A 22,528-nucleotide genomic window follows, 5' to 3' on the forward strand; every position below is an offset into this window, starting at 1 on the left:
AACATAGGCAGCTTTTACAGGGAGAGGGGGTGCGGGTAATGGGAGGGGGGCATTTCCGATAAGCAGGCAGACCCACCACCACCAGCACCAAACCTCCCACACAGCTACGGGTCACCTGAAACCACACAGACCCCCCACTTCCATAACCACGGTGCCAGGCGGAGCAGGAAGCAGAAAAACTCAAAATTAGACATATTTTTTGCAACCACAATACAGAAAGCCAGCTGAACAACACACACTCACACACACACACAGACACACAAGCACACAGTCGGCCTACATTGGTGAATCAGTCGCACCACATGTATTGACCATGATAGTCAAATCTTGTTTTTGCACGCTCTAAAAGAAGTGGAAAAATATTGAACCGCCAAAAGTTCGGAAACATACTGTTCTCAAAAAAGTTTGAGGAAAGTTACTCAAATACAAACAGTAACTAAACTGATTCTGTTCTCACTTCTGCAGGTGTCTAGTTATGTAGATGTTTTGGTTTAGTTGACCCAGGTCTTAAGATAGCGGTCTCCTCCCCAAGCGAGAAACAGGTGAGGGGATGTTTGATTGTTGTGATCACAGCGCTGAGCTCCAGAAACAGGAAGTCCCCAATTTGTATTCTTGCATATTCACATAACTTTATCGATTCTATTTTGTGATCATTACTTTCACTGAGGTTATACTGTATATTGTGGTATTCATATGTGTACGCATATCTTATATATTTGTTGTAGTTATTATATACACATATTCATACACATAAATATACACACGTATACAGGACTGTCTCAGAAAATTAGAATATTGTGATGAAGTTCTTTATTTCTCTAAATGCAAAAAAAAAAAAAAAATCATCATCATTTCTGATTTCATAAAAAATCAACAAATATTGCAAGCCTTTATTCTTTTTAATATTGTTGATTATGGCAAGAAAACTCAAATATCCTATCTCTAAATATTAGAATATCATGAAAAGTATACTAGTAGAGTATAAACAAAATCACTTTTGTCTAATTAAAAACAAAACACACCTGCAAGGGTTTCCTGAGCTTGACAAACAAATGTTATGAGATAGGATTTTAGAGTTTCTTAAGCTGTAGCCATATCAGCAATATTAAAAGAATAAAAAACTTGCAATATTTCATTGATTTAATTTAATCAATATAATGCATGACATTTTTTTTTTTTTTTTAATATTAAATTAAATACTCTATCACAATCAAAATTCAATCCTATATCTATACATACACACAAACACTTTTTTACACAAACTTCTTTTTATCCTCTCTGTTTATTTATTGTATTGCAACATCTTGTATTGTGTATTGTACTTTGCTCTTTTAACTGTTGAAAAGTTTTGGCCCCTGTTTTTGCCAAATAGTTTAAATTGACTACTGTACTGCACTTTGTGACACTTTGTCTGTGATAAGTGCAATATAAATAAACTTTACTCACATATTTACTTTCCTGACATACACATCTGTGTCAGTGATTACTCTAAATGATCCATAGACATACATTTAACGGTTTAAATATGGGTTATTTCTTTCATTTAAAATGTAAAGTAATGAAACTCAGACTTCTCTCTGGAAATGAATGTTGCTGTTTGTTGTCAAAGTGTTGGTCAACAGTAGATGCAAGAAAGACAATGGACACACTTGAGTTGTAGATTTTCATACCTTAAGCAATGACGACCTTTAAAGCTAGTATTTATTTATTTATTTGTATATGGTCACATTTAAGGGTGTGATGTTCCACAAAAATAAGAAGACTTCAGAAAAGAATCAAGGAAATAAAAGTCAGACACAAGAGGATTTGGTAAAATATATACTTTTTTATTTATTTCTTCATACAAAGAAATATTTTGAATGTTCAGTATTTAATCATCTAGAAACATCTGTTCCATTTTGCTTTTGCATTGTGTAAAATTAATTCCTTTGATGTACATACCACAACATACTTGATTTACACGTCGTTTCATTTTTGTACATACAGATCTGCGAGTCTAAATACATATTATATGTGGGTAAGACAAACATTTGTAACATTTTTTGATCTCAAAACTGGTTGAATAAAACTCAACCATAACCGATGCAGCAACACGGGGTGAACCCATGAGTGCAAGTAGGTTTTTTTTCTTTTTTTTCTCCATATAATCCCCTCAATTACATGAACTTGACCAGAATTCAAATGCAGTTCTCCATCAATTACAGGGAAATGTCAGAAGTTCCCTCCAGAGTGTGACAGCTCGCTAAGAGAGGTCATTATGAATGCTTTTTTTCCTTTTAATAATCAAACATTGCACGAAGAAGAGAAGGGGGGATGAAGGCTTTCTCTACAAGATTTCTCACTCGGAGTGGCTCGGGCGGAGTGAAAGTAAAGGATGGCACGACAGCGAGCCTCCATCTCCCCCGCTACCAAACATTGGGGGTTGAGGCTGAACCAGGCAGCTGGTTTCAACTGGAAAATAAGAGAAATAGCTGAATTGGGTTCAATCCGTCTTGATGACAGGAGCAGGCTAAACTGTGTTGTACTGAATAGTTAAAGAGGCACGGCAAAAGAAAGCGAGACAATCAAATATATCTTTTGAACTAAAAGCTGAGCTGAACAATCTGACCTTTGACTTTGACTTGAGGGTCTTTTAGTGTGAGGACAGGCGGTGTACATTCAGTCTGGGCCCTGCTTCAACACATGGAGCCCTCCTCTGGATGCGAATAATCCCTTCTAATGATCAGTGCATTTTCATAATGACCACCATATTGAGCATGCATAGCACAGCGTACCATAGCACGGCGTGGTGTAGCGCGGCCACCTCCCTGCGCCACTCGCTGCAAAGAGTCGGGGCAGCACACGAAAGAATGATAACTACGTGTTTTCTCCGTCTTGCATATCAAGAATTCAAGTAGAAAGACAAAAACAAAGAGGCGATGCGGGGTGTTTGGTGGGGGGGGTGGGGGGCAGCCATAGCAACTCAAGCTGTGAGAAACGTGAAATCAACCCGAAGGTTGGGGGGGCGGGGGGTGGGGTTTTTGGCAACAAGTTGAGATTGTGAGAGGTGTGAGGGTGAGTGAAGAAGGCATAAAGTATATAGGCCATGGACGATGGCACATGAGTATTTCTTACAACACTAGAGAGGTTAGACACTGAACCCCCCACCCCCACCCCGCCCGAGGCAATTCTTCACAAAAACCTTTCCTCTTCCTTTGATCTCTTTAGTCTGGGATCTGAGACGGGGCCTGGTGGACTTCTGTTTGAAGAAGCGCGGTTTCAGCGAGGCGAAGCCAAGTTGTTGTCATCTTTACGCTCCATTCCTTGACAGATAAGCCGCCGATGCCTCACGCAAAGATTTTTTTTCTTTCTTTTTTTGTTCTCTCAACACAAGGCACGCACCCTTCCCATGACCCTCGGCGCTCCGGCTCGGCTCTACAAATCAAATGCCTCTCAAGGAAATTTGATTGAGACTTTGTGTGACCTTTGAGCCGAGCGGATAGGGCGAGAGCCTGGCTCCCAGCCAACACGACGTCTAATGGGGGGGAGTTAGAGCGCGCGGGCCGGATCGATCTGCCAGTTACCTTTACCCGATTAGCATAATGTTAACATGGGCCCTTATGTGGTCCGGGATCGGATTCACCGTTTGATGGATGGGTCATTCATTAGAAGCGGCAGCAGGAGCACTGAGAATGAAAGGGCAGCTGTATACTTTAAGCATGAGTGACACAATGAGGATCAATTAGGCCTATTGATCTAACTGTTATTGAGTGGAAAGGGAGATGAGATATGCATCTAAGGCCGATGCCAGTGCAGGAAAATTGGATTGCGGAAAGCGTAACTGGAAGGTCTGTTGAAGAAGAATCACACTCGCAATGAGGGGGTTTGAAAAGGGGCGGCGCTATGACGCGTGTCTAAATGAGGATGCACGGTGATCGGCGTTCTCTGTGAGCACTCTGTACCCGTGATATGGTGCTTTCACATATTCCACCCCTAATTTCTACTTCAGTCATCGCTGATTATCCGCATTACGAAGCACCGATGAAAACGTTGCGTTTACGGGACCACGAGGGAGGCGAGAGAATTCAAGATTAGAATGACTAATGTTAAAAACAACATGTGGGCCAGATGTTATGTACAAATATGGTTAGGCAGCTTAGTGAATTAATTGCTTAGAAATAAAAATAAATTATTATAAAATAGATTTCTGTACATTTTACATATATATAGCAATATCTCAGCGTCTTGCCATTGAATTACAGAAGGAAAAATAATAACTTGTCGACAAATTGACAAAAGAAATTGTCTTTCATGATTTTCACATCAATCCCAACCAAAGTTATGCCCCGTCATCTGGTAGAACTTCATGTTGAAGGGCCGGTAGAAGTCCCGTAGCCTCTGCACCACCTCGGGGTCAATGTTGGGGTGGGTCCGACCTTTGGTTTTGCCCAGGCAGTGGGGCTTGCTGCTGCCCTCGGCCTTCTTGAGGCACGGGAAACCCTTGGTCTGGTTGAAGTAAAAGTGTTTGTCTGTGATGATCCTCTTGAGCCCCAGGAAGTCCTGCACGCGGCCCAGCTCTCCGGCCGGGTCGCTGATCAGCCGCTCGCCGCTCACGAACAGGATCTTCTCCATGGGGAAGTACTGCAGCCAGTTGTCCAGGTGCTTGGCGTAGATGCCGATCTGGATGGCGCTCCACGAGGTGTCGATGAGCCCCGTAGTCCTGTTTTTGAAGGTGAGGCTCTCGAAAGAGGGAATGTCGGGCTTCTTGGACAGCGTCTGCGTGTAGTCCGAGATGGCCCTGGTGACGGGGTCCCTCACGACCACGATCAGCTTGGTGTCCCGGGACATGGCGGCGATCCTGGCCGGAGCCTCTCTGGTCACAAAGTAGCTGGGGGTTTTCTCCATGGTGATCTGGCCCTCCAGAGTCTTGGGCATCAGCTCCCTGAGAGGAGAAAAAGACAGGAAAAAGGAAGGTTAGGAAAAGGGGTAAGGTCAGAACAACGTCTTGCATGATGGAATCAAGTTGACGGGGTGTAATGTGCTCTGTAATCAATGACTCACTGAGCCTTATTATAGGGCTTGAAAAGATACAGTATTAGTGCTTGAAGCTGTCCAACATCAACATGTTCACTCACTCATAAAATATCTCACTTCTGACAGAAAACAGAGAACTCTTGTTTACGACAGAATCAAAGACGGGGAAACTTTTACAGGAATTCCCAAACATGAGCGGCCGTGAATTTATCCATATTAGGGATTAGGAGCTGGGTTTTCCCACCTCTGCTCAGACTCCTCAATTATCTCTCTTCCTTTTCGCATTCAAACCTGCCATTTTATTTATTTCACTATAATTAGCCTTTCAATGCAATCTTTTTTTCTTCCTCTATAAATTAGCGCGTTAATTCCATTATGGGATGCATCTTCCCTGAGCTCGTCTTTCCTCAACCTCACTGCTGGATGTAATGTTCCAAAGTGGTCCAAATTCCCCCTCCCCACCATTGGAGCATAAAAAGAAAAACACTCTCAATCTGCCTTGCTGACTCAGGCATATCCACGCCACGGTGCCCCGCCCCCATCCGACTCGCAAATATATATATATATATATATTTTTATATTCAAACGATGAGGTTCTTTCAAAAAGGGATTCCGTCACCGGAGTGGGTTTGGTTTTGGGTGGGGGGGCTTGCTGAAGGGCTTCACACAGATATGTTACATGCAGACATATAATCAAGTGGCACTCGAGAGCCACTGGTTTGGAGGGGAGCGCGAGTGGCTCGGCTCGCTCAGCATTAGGTTTCACAATCGGTGGCCGACCGCAGCGTCTCAATTATGGCGGAGGCGATAAGAGCGGTTTGACTGGCATCAGGACGTGGATTGCCTTTCCAACTTTTGCCCCCCCCCGGCACCAGGAAGAAAATGCACGTGTGATGCGTACGCCGGATCAAATGTGTTTCTGTCGCTGGCTGTAAGGGAGGGGTTTGCATGGAAGACCCAAAAGAAATACGGAAAACAAAGAAAAGAAAAAATGAAGGACGAGATGACCCAGGACTCTTATCAGGGTGAGCACGCTCTCTCAGATAAGAGTCCTGTTAACCTGTTGTTGGAGTGAAGGCCCTGCTACGCCATTGTCTGCTAGTGTGGTGGAGCCCGTTGTAATCCCACAGAGCGCAGACAAAAGGTAGAAGATGTCGAAACTACAACGTCGGACACATCCTATGAATATATGGTGGTGGACTTCAGGAGGAAGGCGACAGCTCCTACACCTCTGAGTGTCCTGGGAGTGGACGTGGACATGGTGGAGGAGTACAAGTACCTGGGCGTCTCCATCAGCCGCAGAGCTGAACTGGAAGGCCAACATCAACGCTGTGTACAAGAAGGGGATGAGTCGTCTCTTTTTCCTGAAAGCTGATCCCTTCAAGTGTGCAGCAAGATGCTGGAGTTATTCTACCAGTCGGTTGTCGCCAGTGTGCTGCACTTTGCCATTGTCTGCTGGGGGTGACACCAGCCGTCTTAACAAACTGGTTAGGAAGGCTGGCTCCATCATCGGCTGCCAGCTGGAGCACCTGGAACAGGTGGTTTGAAGAAACTGGTGTCCATATTGGACAACCCGACCACCCTCTCACACACCTCCTAGGAGGACAGAGGAGTACTTTCTCCTCCTCACTCCTCCGCTGCGCTGCCACAGGAGAAGACAGGAGAACATTCTGCCCGCGGCTATGAGGCTCTACAACAGTTCACCTCTTGCCAGATCATTCTTATATTTTGTGTTTTGTTTTTTTATTCTTGTGTGTTGCTGCTACTGACTCGACAAATTTCCCCTTGGGGATTAATAAAGTATATATCTATCTATCTATCTATCTATCATCTATCTATCCTGCACACTCGGGAGTCTGTCGATTCTTCCCCAGAGCTTCGGCCGCTCGGCAGAAAATACTCTCTAAAAGCCGGGAATGTAGTTCGCGTCCATCCGGCTTCATGGCTGATTCATGGAACATCGGCTCTCCGTCGATGCACATATTTGCGTGCAAGAAAGAGGGAGCGGTGAGGGAGGAGGTGCACAGGGCGACGTCAGGCAACCCTTACAAAAGCGCTCAGGGAAATGCTGTTGGCAGATTTGTGTAATTCTAATGCAGTTCCAGTGATCTAATTATGATAATATCTTCTTGATTGCTGACACATCAGAGGGGAGGATGGAGTGGATGGGGGGGGGGGGTCCCAAAGGCTCAGTCAATGCCAGAATGAGATCGTAAATAAACAAGCCGGGAATCTAACCTCAGAGCGGCTTTTTTAGTTTTATTACTAAATACAGTCAAGTGTCTTGTGTGCGTTCGACAAATTGTGTGATGACATGCAGAGATAACACCATTGGGTCAAAGGCAGGGGGGGGGGGGGGATTCACAATATTGCACTTTGATTTATCCATTTCATTTGGCATCTTTCACACAGACTCATTAATAGCCTTTTTGAAATCTAACACACACACACACACACCATCTTCCTGGATGGTATCCGCAAACACACTTTATGAGCACACACACTGAATTATCTGCCACGACCTGAATGTTCTGCGAGGAATGCAAACCAAACACGCTCGACTTAAACTGCGCGCCTTTCCGTCATTCTCTCCGCACGCACAATGGCGACACTGCCTACGAGCTTTTTGTCATTCCCCGCGCAACAAAAAAAGGGTCCAGAGCCGACACAGAGGAGGCAAATGGCTTCCCATCTAATCCGATTTCAACATGACAATACGGCGTGGGGACAGGGAGGAGGCCTGAGTCACAACGTGCATAGTGATAGATTATGCTGATCCAAAGCTCCGGGATTTTGTTTTTTACCAAAATTAAGTGTTGGGGGTTGGAGGAGCATAACACAAGGCGACGGTTGGACAGCGAGGGAGGAAGAAAGTGGCGAAGAAACCCTTAAAAAGCGGCAAAAAAAAGACCCCCCTCCCCCCCTCCACTTCAGAATACAAAAATCTACACCTCTGACTTAACCCACTCCCTTCAGAAAAAAAAGGCAGGCTGAAAGAAAAGAGAAGCGAGGAGGGTATTTTTAGTGGGACAAGTAGCTCTTGGAGAAACAATGCCTATTATGCTCCTTTTTGATTTATGAGGTGCTGCTTTTAAAGATTCCGTCAGCAAACAGGCAATTCTGTGACACCGGGCTCCTCTCTTTTCCTGCTCTCTTTGAAAGTGAGCCATTGTCCCCGAGCGGAGGGGTGAGCGGGGCAGCGGTCAGGGCAGCGGGGTGGGGATGGGGGCAGGGCGGAGAGGGGGCGGACAGGGGAGGAGGAGGAGGGAGGTGGAATGGGGGGGGGGGGTGCTTATCAAGGGGCTGAGTGGAGTCCTTCTCAACCTCGAGTGAGAGAAGCCTTTTGGAGGGCTCTTAAGTGGAGCGTGTGCCAAAATTGCCTCGCAAAAGATCGGCCTGTCCCCCTTTGATGCCTCCGATACAACAAGGTACAAGCTGTAAAGGACGAAAAATGTTTCCCTTGTCTCGATTGTGCCTCCAATTTTTTTTTCTTTTTACAGATTTATATATATATATATATATTAGAGATATTTATATAATATACAGTGTATATATACAGGACTGTCTCAGAAAATTAGAATATTGTGATAAAGTTCTTTATTTTCTGTAATGCAATTAAAAAAACAAAAATGTCATGCATTCTGGATTCATTACAAATCAACTGAAATATTGCAAGCCTTTTATTCTTTTAATATTGCTGATTATGGCTTACAGCTTAAGAAAACTCTAAAATCCTATCTCATAAAATTTTAATATTTCCTCAGACCAAGTAAAAAAGATTTATAACAGATGAGTGTATGTCAAGGCTCGGGGAACCCTTGCAGGGGTTTCGAGTTAATTAGACAATTCAAGTGATTTGTTTAATACCCTACTAGTATACTTTTTCATGATATTCTAATATTTAGAGATAGGATATTTGAGTTTTCTTGCCATAATCAGCAATATTAAAAGAATAAAAGGCTTGCAATATTTCAGTTGATTTGTAATGAATCCAGAATGCATGACATTTTTGTTTTTTTAATTGCATTACAGAAAATAAAGAACTTCATCACAATATTCTAATTTTCTGAGACAGTCCTGTATATATAGATTCATATATATGTATATATATAAATCAATATAAGTATATATATAGATAGATTTATATATATATACTGAATATATATTTATATAAATATTTATATATATAAATATAAAAATATATCTGTCGCCTCTTCTTTTTCGTCCTCTCACCCCTCTGCACCGTCGCCCATTGTGAATATTTCAAAGTTGAAAGACATGCCAAAAACCGCGATAAGACACAAAGCAGAAGCCCTTGTCACATGACGGCATCAAACGGGGGCCGGCCGAGTGGCCCTTTGGCCTTTGTTTTTAAAGAGCCCTCATCCCGCCGGAGATAAACGGCAGGCATGGAGGAGGGTTATTTCTGTCTGGTGCTTCTGCCGCCCTCCTGTCATGTTTGATCCGATGATAACGGGCTGCCGCTGAGCTCTCGCAGCATCCCTGACTAAATGACCGCTTTGCTCACGAGAAGAGAAAAAGGAAGAGGATAAAAGCCGTTTGGCGCGTGCCCGTCGATTTTCTGTTCGATACAAATGTTTTTTTCACTCGTCTCACGTGTCTGGAGAGTTCACAGCATTTGCATCTCAAATTAGAGTTTGTATATTTGAATACAGACAAATCAGAGGTCACTTTGTATCCACCAGCGAGGGGAGGGCGTGGCTCTCCTCTTATGGGCATGTCCAGTTGACGATGTCTTGTTTCTAGGGCTTGAAGACCCCGGAAAGCCTCTCGTGGGAGGTGACGCCACCAAAAACAACAGCGTGATCCAAGTCGCGGCTGAATTAACTCAAATAACCAAACAAATCAGCCGCTTTCGGGCAATCAGGCGGACTTCAGTCCACTTCAAATCCAGAGTTTCCTTTCCTTTAAAACACAGTCTCCACTCTTCACCCTGACAATCCGGCCCCGAGGTCCGATAGCAAAGTGACACTTCGCAAGCGGGAAGACGGAGAGCGAGGAAATGAGGGAAGAGGTACTGAAAGGCTCCCTTTCTTCACCGAGGGCCTCTTACCCGAGCCCTTCACATGCCGCTGTGGACGTACGGGCAAGGAAACACAAAGACACATCTTTATTCCTCGTTTGGACGATAACGATCTCGAGCAGCACTTGATCGGCCACAGTCGAAAACGTGTTATATATTTGATCCTTTCGGCACCGGAGAGAATAGAAGAAGAAGAAAAACGGCACTTTGAGCGCAAATTCAAAACAAAAAAAACTTTCTGAAGATGAGGAAGGCGTGGAAAGAGGAAAATGATCAAACACGTTGGACAGGATGATAGATGACACATGCAGATATGCTTGCATGAATTCACAGATGAGTCACCGGTAAATAAAAAAGCAGTGTTGGTTCCCGTTTGAAGCTCTCGGCTCGCAGCAGGAGAAGCCGACATGCGATGAAATGGAACTGAGGAGATCAAGATGTTTATGTAACGCACCAGCCAACGCAAGAACACACACACACACACACGCTATGGGCACTACAAAGGGAGGCTGGCTCACTGAATATTCTCAAAGTAGCATTTAAGCACATACAGAAGCCAGGCATCATGAAATACACTCCACTGTGCCTGCAGTCTGGCATTATATCTAACCACAGAGCGTGGCTTTGGCTGCAAATTAAAAAGAATAGAGAAGATGGTTTACGGCCGCGATGCAGAGAGCGGGAGAAGAGCTGCCGGCTGCAGTGGCTTCGTCGGCTCTCTTTTTCAAGCCCCTCGGAGCTCGGAGTCCAGGTGTTAGCGCGGTGGCCACTTAGAGCTTTTCGACAGTTCATTTCCCGGCTGAGCAGAGCCAGAGATCTCTGCTCGTCTCGCTGAGACGTCGCAGGAGCGCACGCTGAAGAGGGTCCGCGAGGATCCACGTCCCTTAGGTCTCGTAGGCCACTCGTCCTTCCACGTGCGTCTCCCCACACCTGCTTGTAACCCGATACCCGCACGATGAAGCCGGAGGGGATGCTGCGCCCTCGTCTTCCTGATCGCAGTCATCTGTCAGATGAACAGGCTTCACCGGATAATGGTGCCAAACTCGGGAAGGTGGCTGAGTGGAAGCCCCTCCGACTCATCCGCCTGCTAAAAGGATTAATAATGCAGGACGGGCCTGGTATCACACACACACACACGCACTCAGACCTGGAATGGTGCAGGTTTAAAGGAGTGAGATGGATGTCTCCTCCAGATATCTGGGGCCAGCGTCCTCTGAAAGTCGACTATTCCTTCTTGTGGTGCCGTTGTTATATTTTATTAAGATACCGTTGGAGGTAGGTGAGCAAATTACACAAATAATTTGGTTTGAAAAAATGTATTACTGCTATACAAAATTATAATTATATATGTATGTATATGTATATATATACATATACATATATAGAGATAGATATATTTTTAAATAATTAACTGAAGTAATAAGAAATTAGAATTGATTTGTGGCACAGCATTTTAAAGTCAAAAGTCTTCAGTCACGCGTCACCGGAGTTAAAGTCCAAGTTTATTTTTATTTTGGTCAGGTCCAGTGTAAAGTCATCAAATTGGTCATGTGACTCGATACTTTCATCCCACTGATGCTTCACACAATGTGGGAAGAGGGACCTCCTTGAAGTAGAGTATCCGATTCCAAAAAGATGAATAAATAAATCAAAAGCAAAGCCCGACAGCCATAACGCAAGCTGAATACGGATGTAACATTCACACGGCGGAGTTAAAGATTAGAACATTTCTCCAAACGAGAGAAAGAAGGGAGTCCGGGACAACGGGATCGAAGGTCAAAGCGCCATGCAGCGGCTACCATTTTAATCTTTCCCAGAACAGACTGGTCCGAAGCCTTCCTCCTGTTTCTAGCTCCGTGACACTTTGACACCCAAACTCCGCTCCGGCGTCCGGATCGGGTTGATAAATGCGGCTCCCAGACCCCTCAACTCCATCAAGGAGCCAGAGCGGCCTGGGAATCCACTGACCCTCCGAGTAAACACGGCAGTTAACCCGACCGACGCAGACCCGTCCATCCATCATTTCTCTCTGGAATCGGAGAGTTATGCTTCGCCGGAGGAGAGCTTAATCGGAATGTCTCTTACAGTGTGTGTGTGTGTGTGTGTGTGTGTGGGAGAGCGAGAGTGAATGACAGACTGTGTGAGTAAACGAGGGAGAGAAGGGGGAGTCGGGCCGTGCGGTCACAGACCATCCAGACCGGTTTTGGAGTCAACATCAGACACGAGTGAAGTAGAATAAATAAATAGCGAACAAACCACCACACATAATGTCATGGACTACATGGAGTCAGACACCCCAACAGCACATTACCCCCCAGCCACAGCTCCAGATACCCCAGTCATGTGACGTCCTAAAAGGCATCGGGCTCTCGTGTGGTCTCCTTTTGATGGGCAGCGTCGCGGAGGCATGACAGGCTCACATTATTCACTTCGCCGAGTGATTATCTTTCCCCCCGCTTGGAAACAAAAATCTGTCTTGGAGTGTATTTGTTGCTATTTGGCACGCTCGGAAAACAACACCGCCACGGAGGGGAGTCGTTAGGGCCCCGGGAAACCCACACGGGCCTGTGGCCGTGGACGGCTGCGAGGAATAACCGAGTGTTAATAACCCCGCGGCGAGGCAAAGGAGTCCACCGCCATGTGGTAGAAATAAAACGAGACGAGCCGGTGAAAGGAAATGCCTCCTCCCTCCGATTCCTCTCGTGAATGTGCAACAGCGTGCCGTCTTCAAGCTTTCAACAGATGTTGCCCCCCCCCCCCCTTCCACCTCCCAAAAAAAAGCTGTTTTTTCAGTCTTCAGAGAGGTGAAAGATCCCTTCGTTGGCGGCGGCGGCGCTCAACACGACGTCTCGCAGGCGAGTCGCCGCACGGGCCCTCCGGGTCCGCGGAAGACCCCCCCCCCCCTCGCACCGCTCGCCGACGTGACCCGGAATTAGTTTAGCGCTTGTAATCCTCAGTAATCGGTGTGTTTGCTCTGGTGTGTTTGCCGAAGGTGTTAGCCCGGAGCCGGACACACACACACACACACACTGCAGCCCTCCATCAGGGTCGGGGCGCGACGGGCTGATAGCTCGCACGGCGAATACACCGATGAACCGTGACAGGAGGAAAAATAAATATAAAAAACAACTATAACAACAGGGAGAAGCAACAATGGAGGGCTGCAAGTGGAGTGTTGAGTTGTGTGCGTGTGTGTGTGTGTGTGTGTGTGTGTGCAGGCAGAATCAGCCATTCTGACTGACACTTGACATGCACCAAGAGGCACAGGACTCCTTGATCTAGCTACAGTAAAGATGAATAAAAGATGAAACAGACTCGAGTAGAACATAGGCTACATGCCGCCACCCCCACTCCTCCCTCGATGCACACACACACACACACACACACACACACACACAGAGAGAGAGAGAGAGCTGCTTTGCATCCGGTTTGAATTGCCTGTCATCCGTAACTGCCTGCAGACCTTTTTGAAGACAGGTGAACTACAAAGTGTGTGTGTGAGAGAGAGAGAGAGAGCGAGAGAGAGGGGATTTCCTCTCTGCTGCATGTCACTCAGTTCAGCTCCCTGCGTGTTTGGACGCTTATTATTATTGCTGCTGTTCTTTCGCTCCCTCACACCGCAGCCGCCGTCGCAGGTTAATGGTTTACAAATTCCTGCCGAGCCAAACGTGTGATGAGCAGCGATAGCACCCAGTGGCGACAATTAACCTGCTCCTCTCAGAGAGGGAAGGAGCTCCTCAGGCTACCCGACGGCTTTCTTTGGATTTGAGCCTATAGATGTTGTCTCCTGTAATATATCCGAGCCCCGCGAAGACGAGATAATCACCGCCGAGAACGCCAAGACTGTTTTTTTAACCCTTTCTGCCACGAGGTGCGGCAAAAAGCAGACATCGGTGCTAGTTTCAGTGTTTCATCGTCCTCCGGTGACTCATGTGTTCACCCCTCGGTGAGGCAGCGTTTGTTTCCAACAGCGAGAAAAAAGTGTTTTCTTCTTTTCCCCTTCATATTCACTTTAGCCAAGTTTTTCGGAAAAGTGCCCTAAATTTCTCAATTTAAAAATTCTCAGGATTACATTTTTTATTTATTTAATTCAAATATGCAGAGCTCAAAATCAAAAGGCGATATGTGCCAGATTTCGTTCCATCTGGGTAAGCACACACACACACACACACACACACACACACACACACACACACACACACACACACACACACACACACACACACACACACACACACACACACACACACACACACACACACACACACACACACACACACACACACACACACACACAGTGTGCTCAGCGAGGCCTCATCCCCCGGGTTAAGAGAGCCACAGAGGTTCTAAAGGAGGGGAAATAATCCACGCGGACACCCCGCGTTTTCCCGGACACACAACTTAACCTTTTGCCACACATTTCATGTCGCAAACTGTTTTTTTGTCCAACAGATACAGAGCGCGTTTTTTCAAGATTCTGATCAGTTAAACAACCGGGGAGAGAAAAACGTCTCGTCGCGGTGGGAAATAATTGGAATCGGGTTGAGTTTGTCCAGGTTGTCTTGGAGTTGGAGCCGAAGTGTTCTTACAGCTCTGGGAGTTCGTCTCAATGGGGAGAAAGTGACTGGTGTCGAGCAGCCGCGGTGCAGGGAGACAACTCGGGGCTTCTAATGAGGCGCTGCTCTTTTACTGGCGGGCTAATGGAAACCTCGGGAGACCTTGGCTTCCTCTCTCTCTCTCTCTCTCTCTGTGTGTCCTCTCTTCCCAGAGGCAGGCTCACTCTAATGGCTACCTCTGGGACTTAACACCTGGGACGAGTGAAGCTTTACAGGTTTACTGTCATCACGTTCTCCTCTTCCTCCTCCACCTCCTACACTACTTTTTCCATTTCTTCGGGAAAGCGGTGAGGAGTTCCCGGACTAACTTAACCTTTGACAGCGGATGATTATTTAAAAAAAAAAAAAATACAAAAAAAACTATTAAGAGGGTTTCTCCGAGCCTCCGGGGGAACTTTTCTTAACGTGCTAAAGAGGGTTTATTTAGAAGCAATAAATGACCATTAACTCCGGAGGGAGGACGGCTGCTTGTGTTCGGACTTGGGCAACAACATCCACATGATCAGCTCGTTAAAACGGGCCGAATGCAGCCGAGGGAGGCTTGTGCGCTTCCTTGTCTTCCTCCAATACGACTTCATATGTTGTTTTCTTGTCGTCTGCTTAGATATTGCAAAGCCCCTCTGTGGCAGCTGTCACAGGAGGCTTCCCGCACGCAGTCTTCCTCTTCTTCTTCTTCTTCTCTTTTGTGAGAGTGGGTCTTGTGTTTTTCGCCGAGCGTGTGAATTCAGGAGTGTGTGAATGTTTGACATGCAAGTTTCCTCAGAGGCTCTGTGCCTTTTATCCTCCTCTGTGGCGGCCATATTGTCTTGTGTGGGGGAGGCGGGCTGCCACAGGGCAGCGCTGCCACGCCCCTCTCCACAGGTCTCCCCTTTCACAATTAACCGCTTGTAATTTCGGGGATGAAAGCGGACCCCTTTTTCTCCATTTCACTCTCTCTTCTCGGGCTGGTGGTGGTGGGGGGGGGGGAGAGGCCTCCGTCTCTCCGCGCTGACCAAAAGCCTCTCTGAAGAGACGGCCACTCGTGGTCAGCGAGCCCTGGCCAAGGTCGCGCGAACCGAGCATGACATGTGTGGGGGGGGGGGGGGGGCTGCTTTTTAACAAATAATCTTCTCCTCTGGGAACACACGGTGGAAGTTTAGCCAACACAGAGGCACAGTTTGAAACTGCTTGGTTTTTTAAAAAAAAAAATTTTTATATTGGCCGCCTCGGCCGGAGGATTTGAGGCGAGAGGATGTGAACCTGCTGTCAGCTGCACGGTTGGCCGGCCGGCCGCTGCGTCCCCGAGGAGCCGCGGAGTTCCGGGAATCAGAAAACAGTCGGAGCGCCAAACAATCACATCATCCGAGAGTCCATCTTTGTCTTCCCTCTCGAACTGTAACCGTGTCAGAGCCTCCCAGCGTCTCACCGATCCTCTCAAAACGCAGAGTTTTAAAAACCAAACGACCTCGTTGACGTGACTCTTTAAGAACCGAGCCGTCGCGGTTTTTGTTTTCTGCGGCCGATCAAATCCCCAGCGGGGCTTCGTGGGTTCCAGCAGCGTCTCGGCCGCTCCGCAGATGGTCAACACACAGACCCTGTCGGCAAGCAGACGCGGGTCTGACCCCAGTCAAAGGCCTTTAACCCATCTCCGCGCATTATCTCCAATCAGGCCCGACCGATCAATACGGGCCGTCCCCGAGGAGAGCGAGGCCACGCTGACGTCCGAGCGCTCCCCATTCCTTTTGTCAGCGGACTATTACTCGCCGCGCCGCAGCTGAGCTCGTCAAAACACTTTAGACGTATCGGCTTTCACCATAACATCCCTGTGTGTGCAAACATCAGCGCTTGTGTGAGCGCTGACGATTTGATGCCCTCCACTGGGGCTCCAAAGAACCAGGTGGCCTCTTTGGGTCCATTGAGAGGAAGGAAGGAAGGAAGCGGGGCGAGGTCACTGGCAACAGAGGGCGGACGGGTCACCTACATGGAAATAGGAGCACCCCTGTGGTGAGCAGATAAAAGGGGCGAGCACCCATCCAGAACTGGCCTCGACATGGCCAGGAGCAGCAGCCTGACTCCGGCGCGACAACCACCAATAGGGGGGGGGGGGGGGGTTGAGGGGCCTTTAGATAGCAGCTTTCAAACAGCGCCGACATCCGCAAGTATCCGCAAGACTGATAGCGGAACATGAGTTTTTTTCTTTTTTTTTTTTAAGGGAGCCTCCTTTTCAACAATGCCCCACTTGTTCTTTTGGTGTGTTTTTTTCCAGCGAGGCACCATAAGTAGCTTTTTACTGAGGCGGCCTTGTCGGTCTGTTTACCTCCACAGCGTTTTATCACTGACGAGATTCAAAGGTTGGCCAGCGAGAGACATCCTGCTCGGGGACGGCGCCCGCTTTCTATCCCGCCGGTCCCTCGACTGTTGGCCTGACCTTTGATCTCAAACCACATCACACGGGGAATGAATATTGCGCGTGCTCGAAAAGATATTTACTGCATTCTTATGACCGAGAAACTCGCAAACATTTAAGCTTTTAAAAATATATTTTTTTAAAAGACACTTTTTCCGATACATTCCAGAAACACGAGCGTGCAGAAGCTTCGCCACAATCCTCGTACCACCCATGTGGCCGTGTGACGAGACGCTATCTCTGCTCAATTCTAAAGCCACTCGGTGTGGGAGGAGCCACAGCGTCAACAGTGCCGGGGCCCCGACAGCGAGCTAAGACCGGAGCCCGCGACACGACAGCAAAACCACAGCACAGTAATTATATATCAAAGCCCCTTCAGATCCAATAGGGCTAAATGGAATATGAAGAGAGCGACGTGCATCACAGAGTGACAGCGCCGTCAACAAGAGTCAAGAGTAAATAATACAAGAACAGAACCTCTCCTTTGAGAGAACTACAGTTCTTTACGGTCTGTGTCGATGTTTATGAAAAAGGGGCGGGACCCTTTAGTGTACACACACACACATATGTAATAAGTCTGACATATGACATGACACTGATAACTAAAAGGTGATTGTGCAACTTCCCATTGAATAAATACAAATAAATATATCTTGCATTTCTTCTGTTTTTTTGTAGATTGTATATCTTAATTAAAAGTGTGTCCACACAAATTGTTTTCTTTATTTACTCATTTTATTGTTAACTAAATGCTAAAGTTAGCTAAAAAACCCGATTTGGATCTGTTTTCCCATGACAGGTAGACACAACAACAAACACACGACAATAAATACACTACACAGAGCCACACTATACACAGCAGTCCTTCTGTGCGACATAATACAGAGAACACGCAGGATAAATCCAATAAATAGTCTTTTAATCGACTTTTGTGCTCACTTTAGCCGAAGCTTAAGGCCGGTGTTAAACACTGCTGACCTCCAGCTCTATTATCTATCTGCGTATGGATTATCAATCTGTTCAGGAATCAACATTAATGTACACGTTTAAGATAAGTACTTAAAAAAAGATATACTTATTAGTTACCACCAGTCGACTCGACTTTCACCAAAACCTCTAAACAGGTGCAAACAGAAAACAACGAACTGTTCACACTTAGTCACGCTGGCCTGTTGAGCTCCGACCCTCTTTCTGTGTGTGAGTGTGTGTGTGTGTGTGTGTTCCTTGGGGCCAGTTCATGCATGACCTCACTGTGAAAATGTGTACCTCCTGATACAGGGACCCCTCGGTCCAAAGTATGAATTGTGTGTTTGTCTTTGGCACAAATAAAAACTGTCAAAGTTGATCAGAAATCAACAATATGACTCGTTACAGCCACCTGCATTCATTTTGACCCCCCCCCCCCTCCCACACACACACACACACACCACACACACACTGTCTTCTCTGGTCCCTCTGTCGTTGGATTGACTGTGGAATTCCAGCTAAAAATGTGCATCCATTTGTGTGTGTGTGTGTGTGTGTGTGTGTGTGTGTGTGTGTGTGTGTGCTTGGAGGGGGTGAAAACTAGATACACCAGTGGACAGCAGAGAGATTGTGCAAATAAAGGAGAGGTGGATTGCTCAACACACACACACACACACACACCATAAAAGACCGTCACCATGATCCGATCATATTCCCACAGAATATATTTCAATGCCACACAATTTTGCCTCTGTGTGAAACATTCCGGTGCCCCCCCCTCTTGTATCTGGTCCTAATGGGAAACTTTGGAGGCTCAGCAGCAGTGAAGGATTTCCTTCCTCACTCGATGAAATAGAATCAGCAAACTGTTTTGTTTTGTTGTTGTTGTTGTCTTTGCTTACACCAGTTATCAAACAATGTTTGCTTCTTTTCTTTACTGCAGTCAAAGCGTGTCAAGACGGACTCCCCGATGGTAGAACCCTGAGAGCACCGAGACGCCAACACGCCGATTGACTTCACGGCGTAAACGCCACCGTCGGTATCCTGTTGCAGCACGCCTCACACACACACACACACACACACATTATCTCAAGTGTCCTCAAATGTGTTGCTTTCGATGCCGAATTTAAAAAAGTGCGTCAGGCTGAACATGTTGGGTTATTTGTGCTCAGGACAATATGCTTCCATTCCCCCCTGACAGAGAAACCTCCAGTCACGGCTTCAGAAAGGAATTGTATTTCATGGCCTCCACCAGCAGACACCTCTCCACCAGAGACGTTGTGAAATACCGCGACTGAGAGTTGAATAACCTCCTCGCTCAAAACCCAAAAGTACATCTGTCTCTATCAAAGGGAGCGCAGGAAACGGTGTCTTCAGTCTGAATGCTGCATTGATGGGGGGTGGGGGGGGGGCTTCAAGGTCTTGCATATTTAACGTGTGGCAAAAAAAGAGCAAATCCCTTCAGTCAAGATCGAGAAACCTAAAAGTTTGTATTTATGTATTTGTGTATCAATCTGTCAGGAGCTTCAACTTCAGATGCAAACACAGGAGGAAAAGACTTTTAGATATTGTGGAGGAAATAATAAGCATATTTTAAGGGGGGAGTCCAATAGTCCTGCGTCATAACTTTAGCTTGTTTATTTGTGTGTAAATAATAATAATAATAATTAATTTTTTTAAACGTCCAGTCTGACGCATTTGCATTACATTAGATACAGAAAAACAAACCGGTGGATTAGAGAAGGCTCGAGTAGCTGGTACCATGAACACTGCGTGACGTAAACGCAGAGGGAGACGTTAGTGTGTGGACCTGTGAGAAGTTAAGCGGGTTTCACTGAGTGGGATCCTCGCTTTGTCTTGCAGATCCTTTTTTGTTCCCCTCGCAACGTGAACCGTTTGACATAAGAATGACCGGCCCGGTTAACCCGCTCTGTGAGCACTGTCGGTGAAATATTCTACATGACACTACAAAACACTTTCATAGATTAGTTTTTTCTCTTTAGTTCTCAGAAATCTAAAAAAATTACAAAAAGTTTGAAGGATTTCTCTGGATCTCTTCTCACTGGATTTGTGCCATCCACGTTACGCACTTCATGTCACTCACGCGTTGCAGTAAAACATAATAAACAATATCCGTGAGATTTTATCACGAAAGAGCTGACGGAAGGAAACTAAAAACACATCGTTCACCTTGAATAAAAACAGATTTGCACTTCAGTGGCACTTGAATTGCACTTATGTTATTACTCATGGTATTTTTGTAGTTTGGCTTTCTTGAAGACTTGTTACTTTCTTGATTGTTGTTGCTCTGAGTTTGTATTCTCATGGTTGAATGTAAGTCCCTTTGGATAAAAGCGGAGTATAATGTAACGACTTTCCTATCCGCCAAATCCATCTCCAAATTAATCAAATTTCATTTCTAAAAATAAAAATAAAAATCAACAACACGAATAGCAAGTATACTTTCACAGTATACTTTCCCATTCTAGCTCAACAGAGGAGCCCGGAGACACGTCAGCGCGGAGTTGCAGTGTTGCGCAGTGTCCAACAGAGATCACTGCGCATCGCAGAAAACAGGCCAGCCTCACTGATCTCCGAGCAGCCTCGTAATGTGACACCAATCAATGCTAACATAAATAAATAATGACAATAACAACAGACGAGATCAAAACAAGTATGCGATCATAACGTAAAATTAACTAATGCAATTAATAAGGTCTAATAACAGTAATACGCCTGGGGTGGGCAAGAAGCAGAGTCACAACCCAATGTTGTCACAGTGTAATTTGAATAGCTGAACTTTGGAATCAACTCTAAATTTGCTGGATGATTATTATTATAATGAATATATATAAATGTTTAAATCTGTCATTCTTTTATGGAGGTCCTACCAAACCAATTTGGAGTTAATTAGCGTATTGAGTCGCTTCTTGGTGATTGTTGGAGATGAATAAAGAAAACCTTTATATGTATCTTTAGAAACACGATACATTTATATAAAACGCACATATTATTATTTTTATATTGGCGGATTGATCTATAACCAACACTGTTTTCCAGCACCGCACTACCGATTTCCCTTTTAAATCTTTTAAAATTATTTTTATGGAGCAATTGAATCGTCTAGAAATGACCCCCGCTCTTCTCATTTGGTGTTTTTTCATCCACTCAGTCCCCCCAACACCGCGCAGTCCTCGTACCTGTACCACTCCAGTCCGTTCTCGTAGTTGCGGTCGAAGAAGTGCGGCTCCGCTCCCACGGCTCTGATGTCTGGGTGCACCCGGAGGAACTCCAGCAGAGCCCGGGTCCCTCCTTTCTTCACCCCGATGATGATCGCCTGCGGCAGCTTCTTGCTCCCGGAGCCGTTGGAGAAGCTGGACATGGCGCTGGGCTCCGCGGCTCTCTGCTGCTCGCCGCCGCGCATCTCGTCCCAGTCGTTATCGAGCAGGTCTCGGGACGCCGCGGTCCTGATGGACGGCTCCTCGTAGTCGCTCTCAATATCCTCCCACGGCTGCGGTTGGGCCAGCAGTCGGGACACCAGGTCCGTCCTGCCGCTCTCTGTCCTCCAGCCCACCGCCGCGCCGGTCTCCTTGCCCCGGTAACGGTCCACCACCAGACTGGGCATGGCGGAGCAGTAGCCCACGCAGGAGTACAGCATGTAGACCCAGATGAAAAACATGATGCTGAGCAGTATTAGTTTCTTCTTCACGGGGCTGGACCAGAGGGCATACAGGCTGTGACACACCGGGCTATATTCCATAAGCCTTTCGATTGAAAATCATATCCCAGCGGCGCATATTGCCTCACTCACTCCTGGTGGCACCTCGACAATCCTCGCAAAATTACGCACATGCTCGCCTCAAACTACAACAACAAAAAAGAATAAATAAAACACACACGAACACACAAAATACTACTCTAGATATAATCGGAGATAGGGATAAATCCAGCAGTGAAAAGGCATTGAGGAATTTGAAATCATAGTTTTTGGCTACAATGTGTGGGATCGGTGAGCTGCGACAGGCGCACCGCGCTGCTGCTCCGGGCTCATCTCAGGTTGGATTACAAAAAAGATGCAGCGGGCGCAGGAGACTTTATAGAGAGGCGCGCGGCGGAGCGACGGCGGCGGCAGCCAATGGGTGCGCGGCAGATGAGACAGGTGGGCCGTCCGCCGATGGGAGCGGGCCAATCAGAGGGAGGCGCGGGCGGTGCCGGCGGTGGGAGCCTCGGCTGTGGAGACCGAGCGTGTGTGCGGGGCTCTGCGGAGAGTTCGGAAAACTTTCTTATTGGGGGGAAAAGACGCCAATTAACGGGTGTTTCTCCCGTGAGCGGAATTATTGTTCACAATGACTTTCACACGACTTTTTAAATGTTTTTTTCCTTCCCTCAGCAGGTTGATTCTGACTTTGTTTGAACTCTTTTGTTTAAGCTTTTTTATTATTTATGAAATAAATAAACTGCCAAATCAATCTCATCCGGAGCTTCGACACTAATGGAAAGAGT

At 46.4% G+C, this 22,528-nt stretch overlaps 1 protein-coding gene across 1 annotated transcript; it reads right to left on the reverse strand.

Moving 5' to 3' along the window:
* Nucleotides 1–1,802: 1,802 nt before the first annotated feature.
* Nucleotides 1,803–22,505, reverse strand: hs3st3b1b (heparan sulfate (glucosamine) 3-O-sulfotransferase 3B1b). The gene is made up of 2 exons (XM_056429186.1): nt 21,226–22,505; nt 1,803–4,921 (listed from the first exon to the last, which is right to left on the reverse strand). The coding sequence occupies exons 1-2, from the start codon at nt 21,783–21,785 to the stop codon at nt 4,303–4,305; spliced, it is 1,179 nt and encodes a 392-aa protein (XP_056285161.1). The 5' UTR covers nt 21,786–22,505; the 3' UTR covers nt 1,803–4,302.
* Nucleotides 22,506–22,528: the final 23 nt, after the last annotated feature.

This window comes from Pseudoliparis swirei, chromosome 13 (assembly GCF_029220125.1).
Source record: "Pseudoliparis swirei isolate HS2019 ecotype Mariana Trench chromosome 13, NWPU_hadal_v1, whole genome shotgun sequence".
Lineage (NCBI taxonomy): Eukaryota > Metazoa > Chordata > Actinopteri > Perciformes > Liparidae > Pseudoliparis > Pseudoliparis swirei.

What these genes read in the sequence shown, in the direction of transcription:
- hs3st3b1b (XM_056429186.1), bottom strand. Translation starts at nt 21,785, where the DNA reads ATGGAATATAGCCCGGTGTGTCACAGCCTGTATGCCCTCTGGTCCAGC. An exon ending in AACGGACTGGAGTGGTACAG is followed by an intron (nt 4,922 to 21,225) that starts GTACGAGGACTG and finishes TTCTCCTCTCAG; the next exon opens with GGAGCTGATGCCCAAGACTC.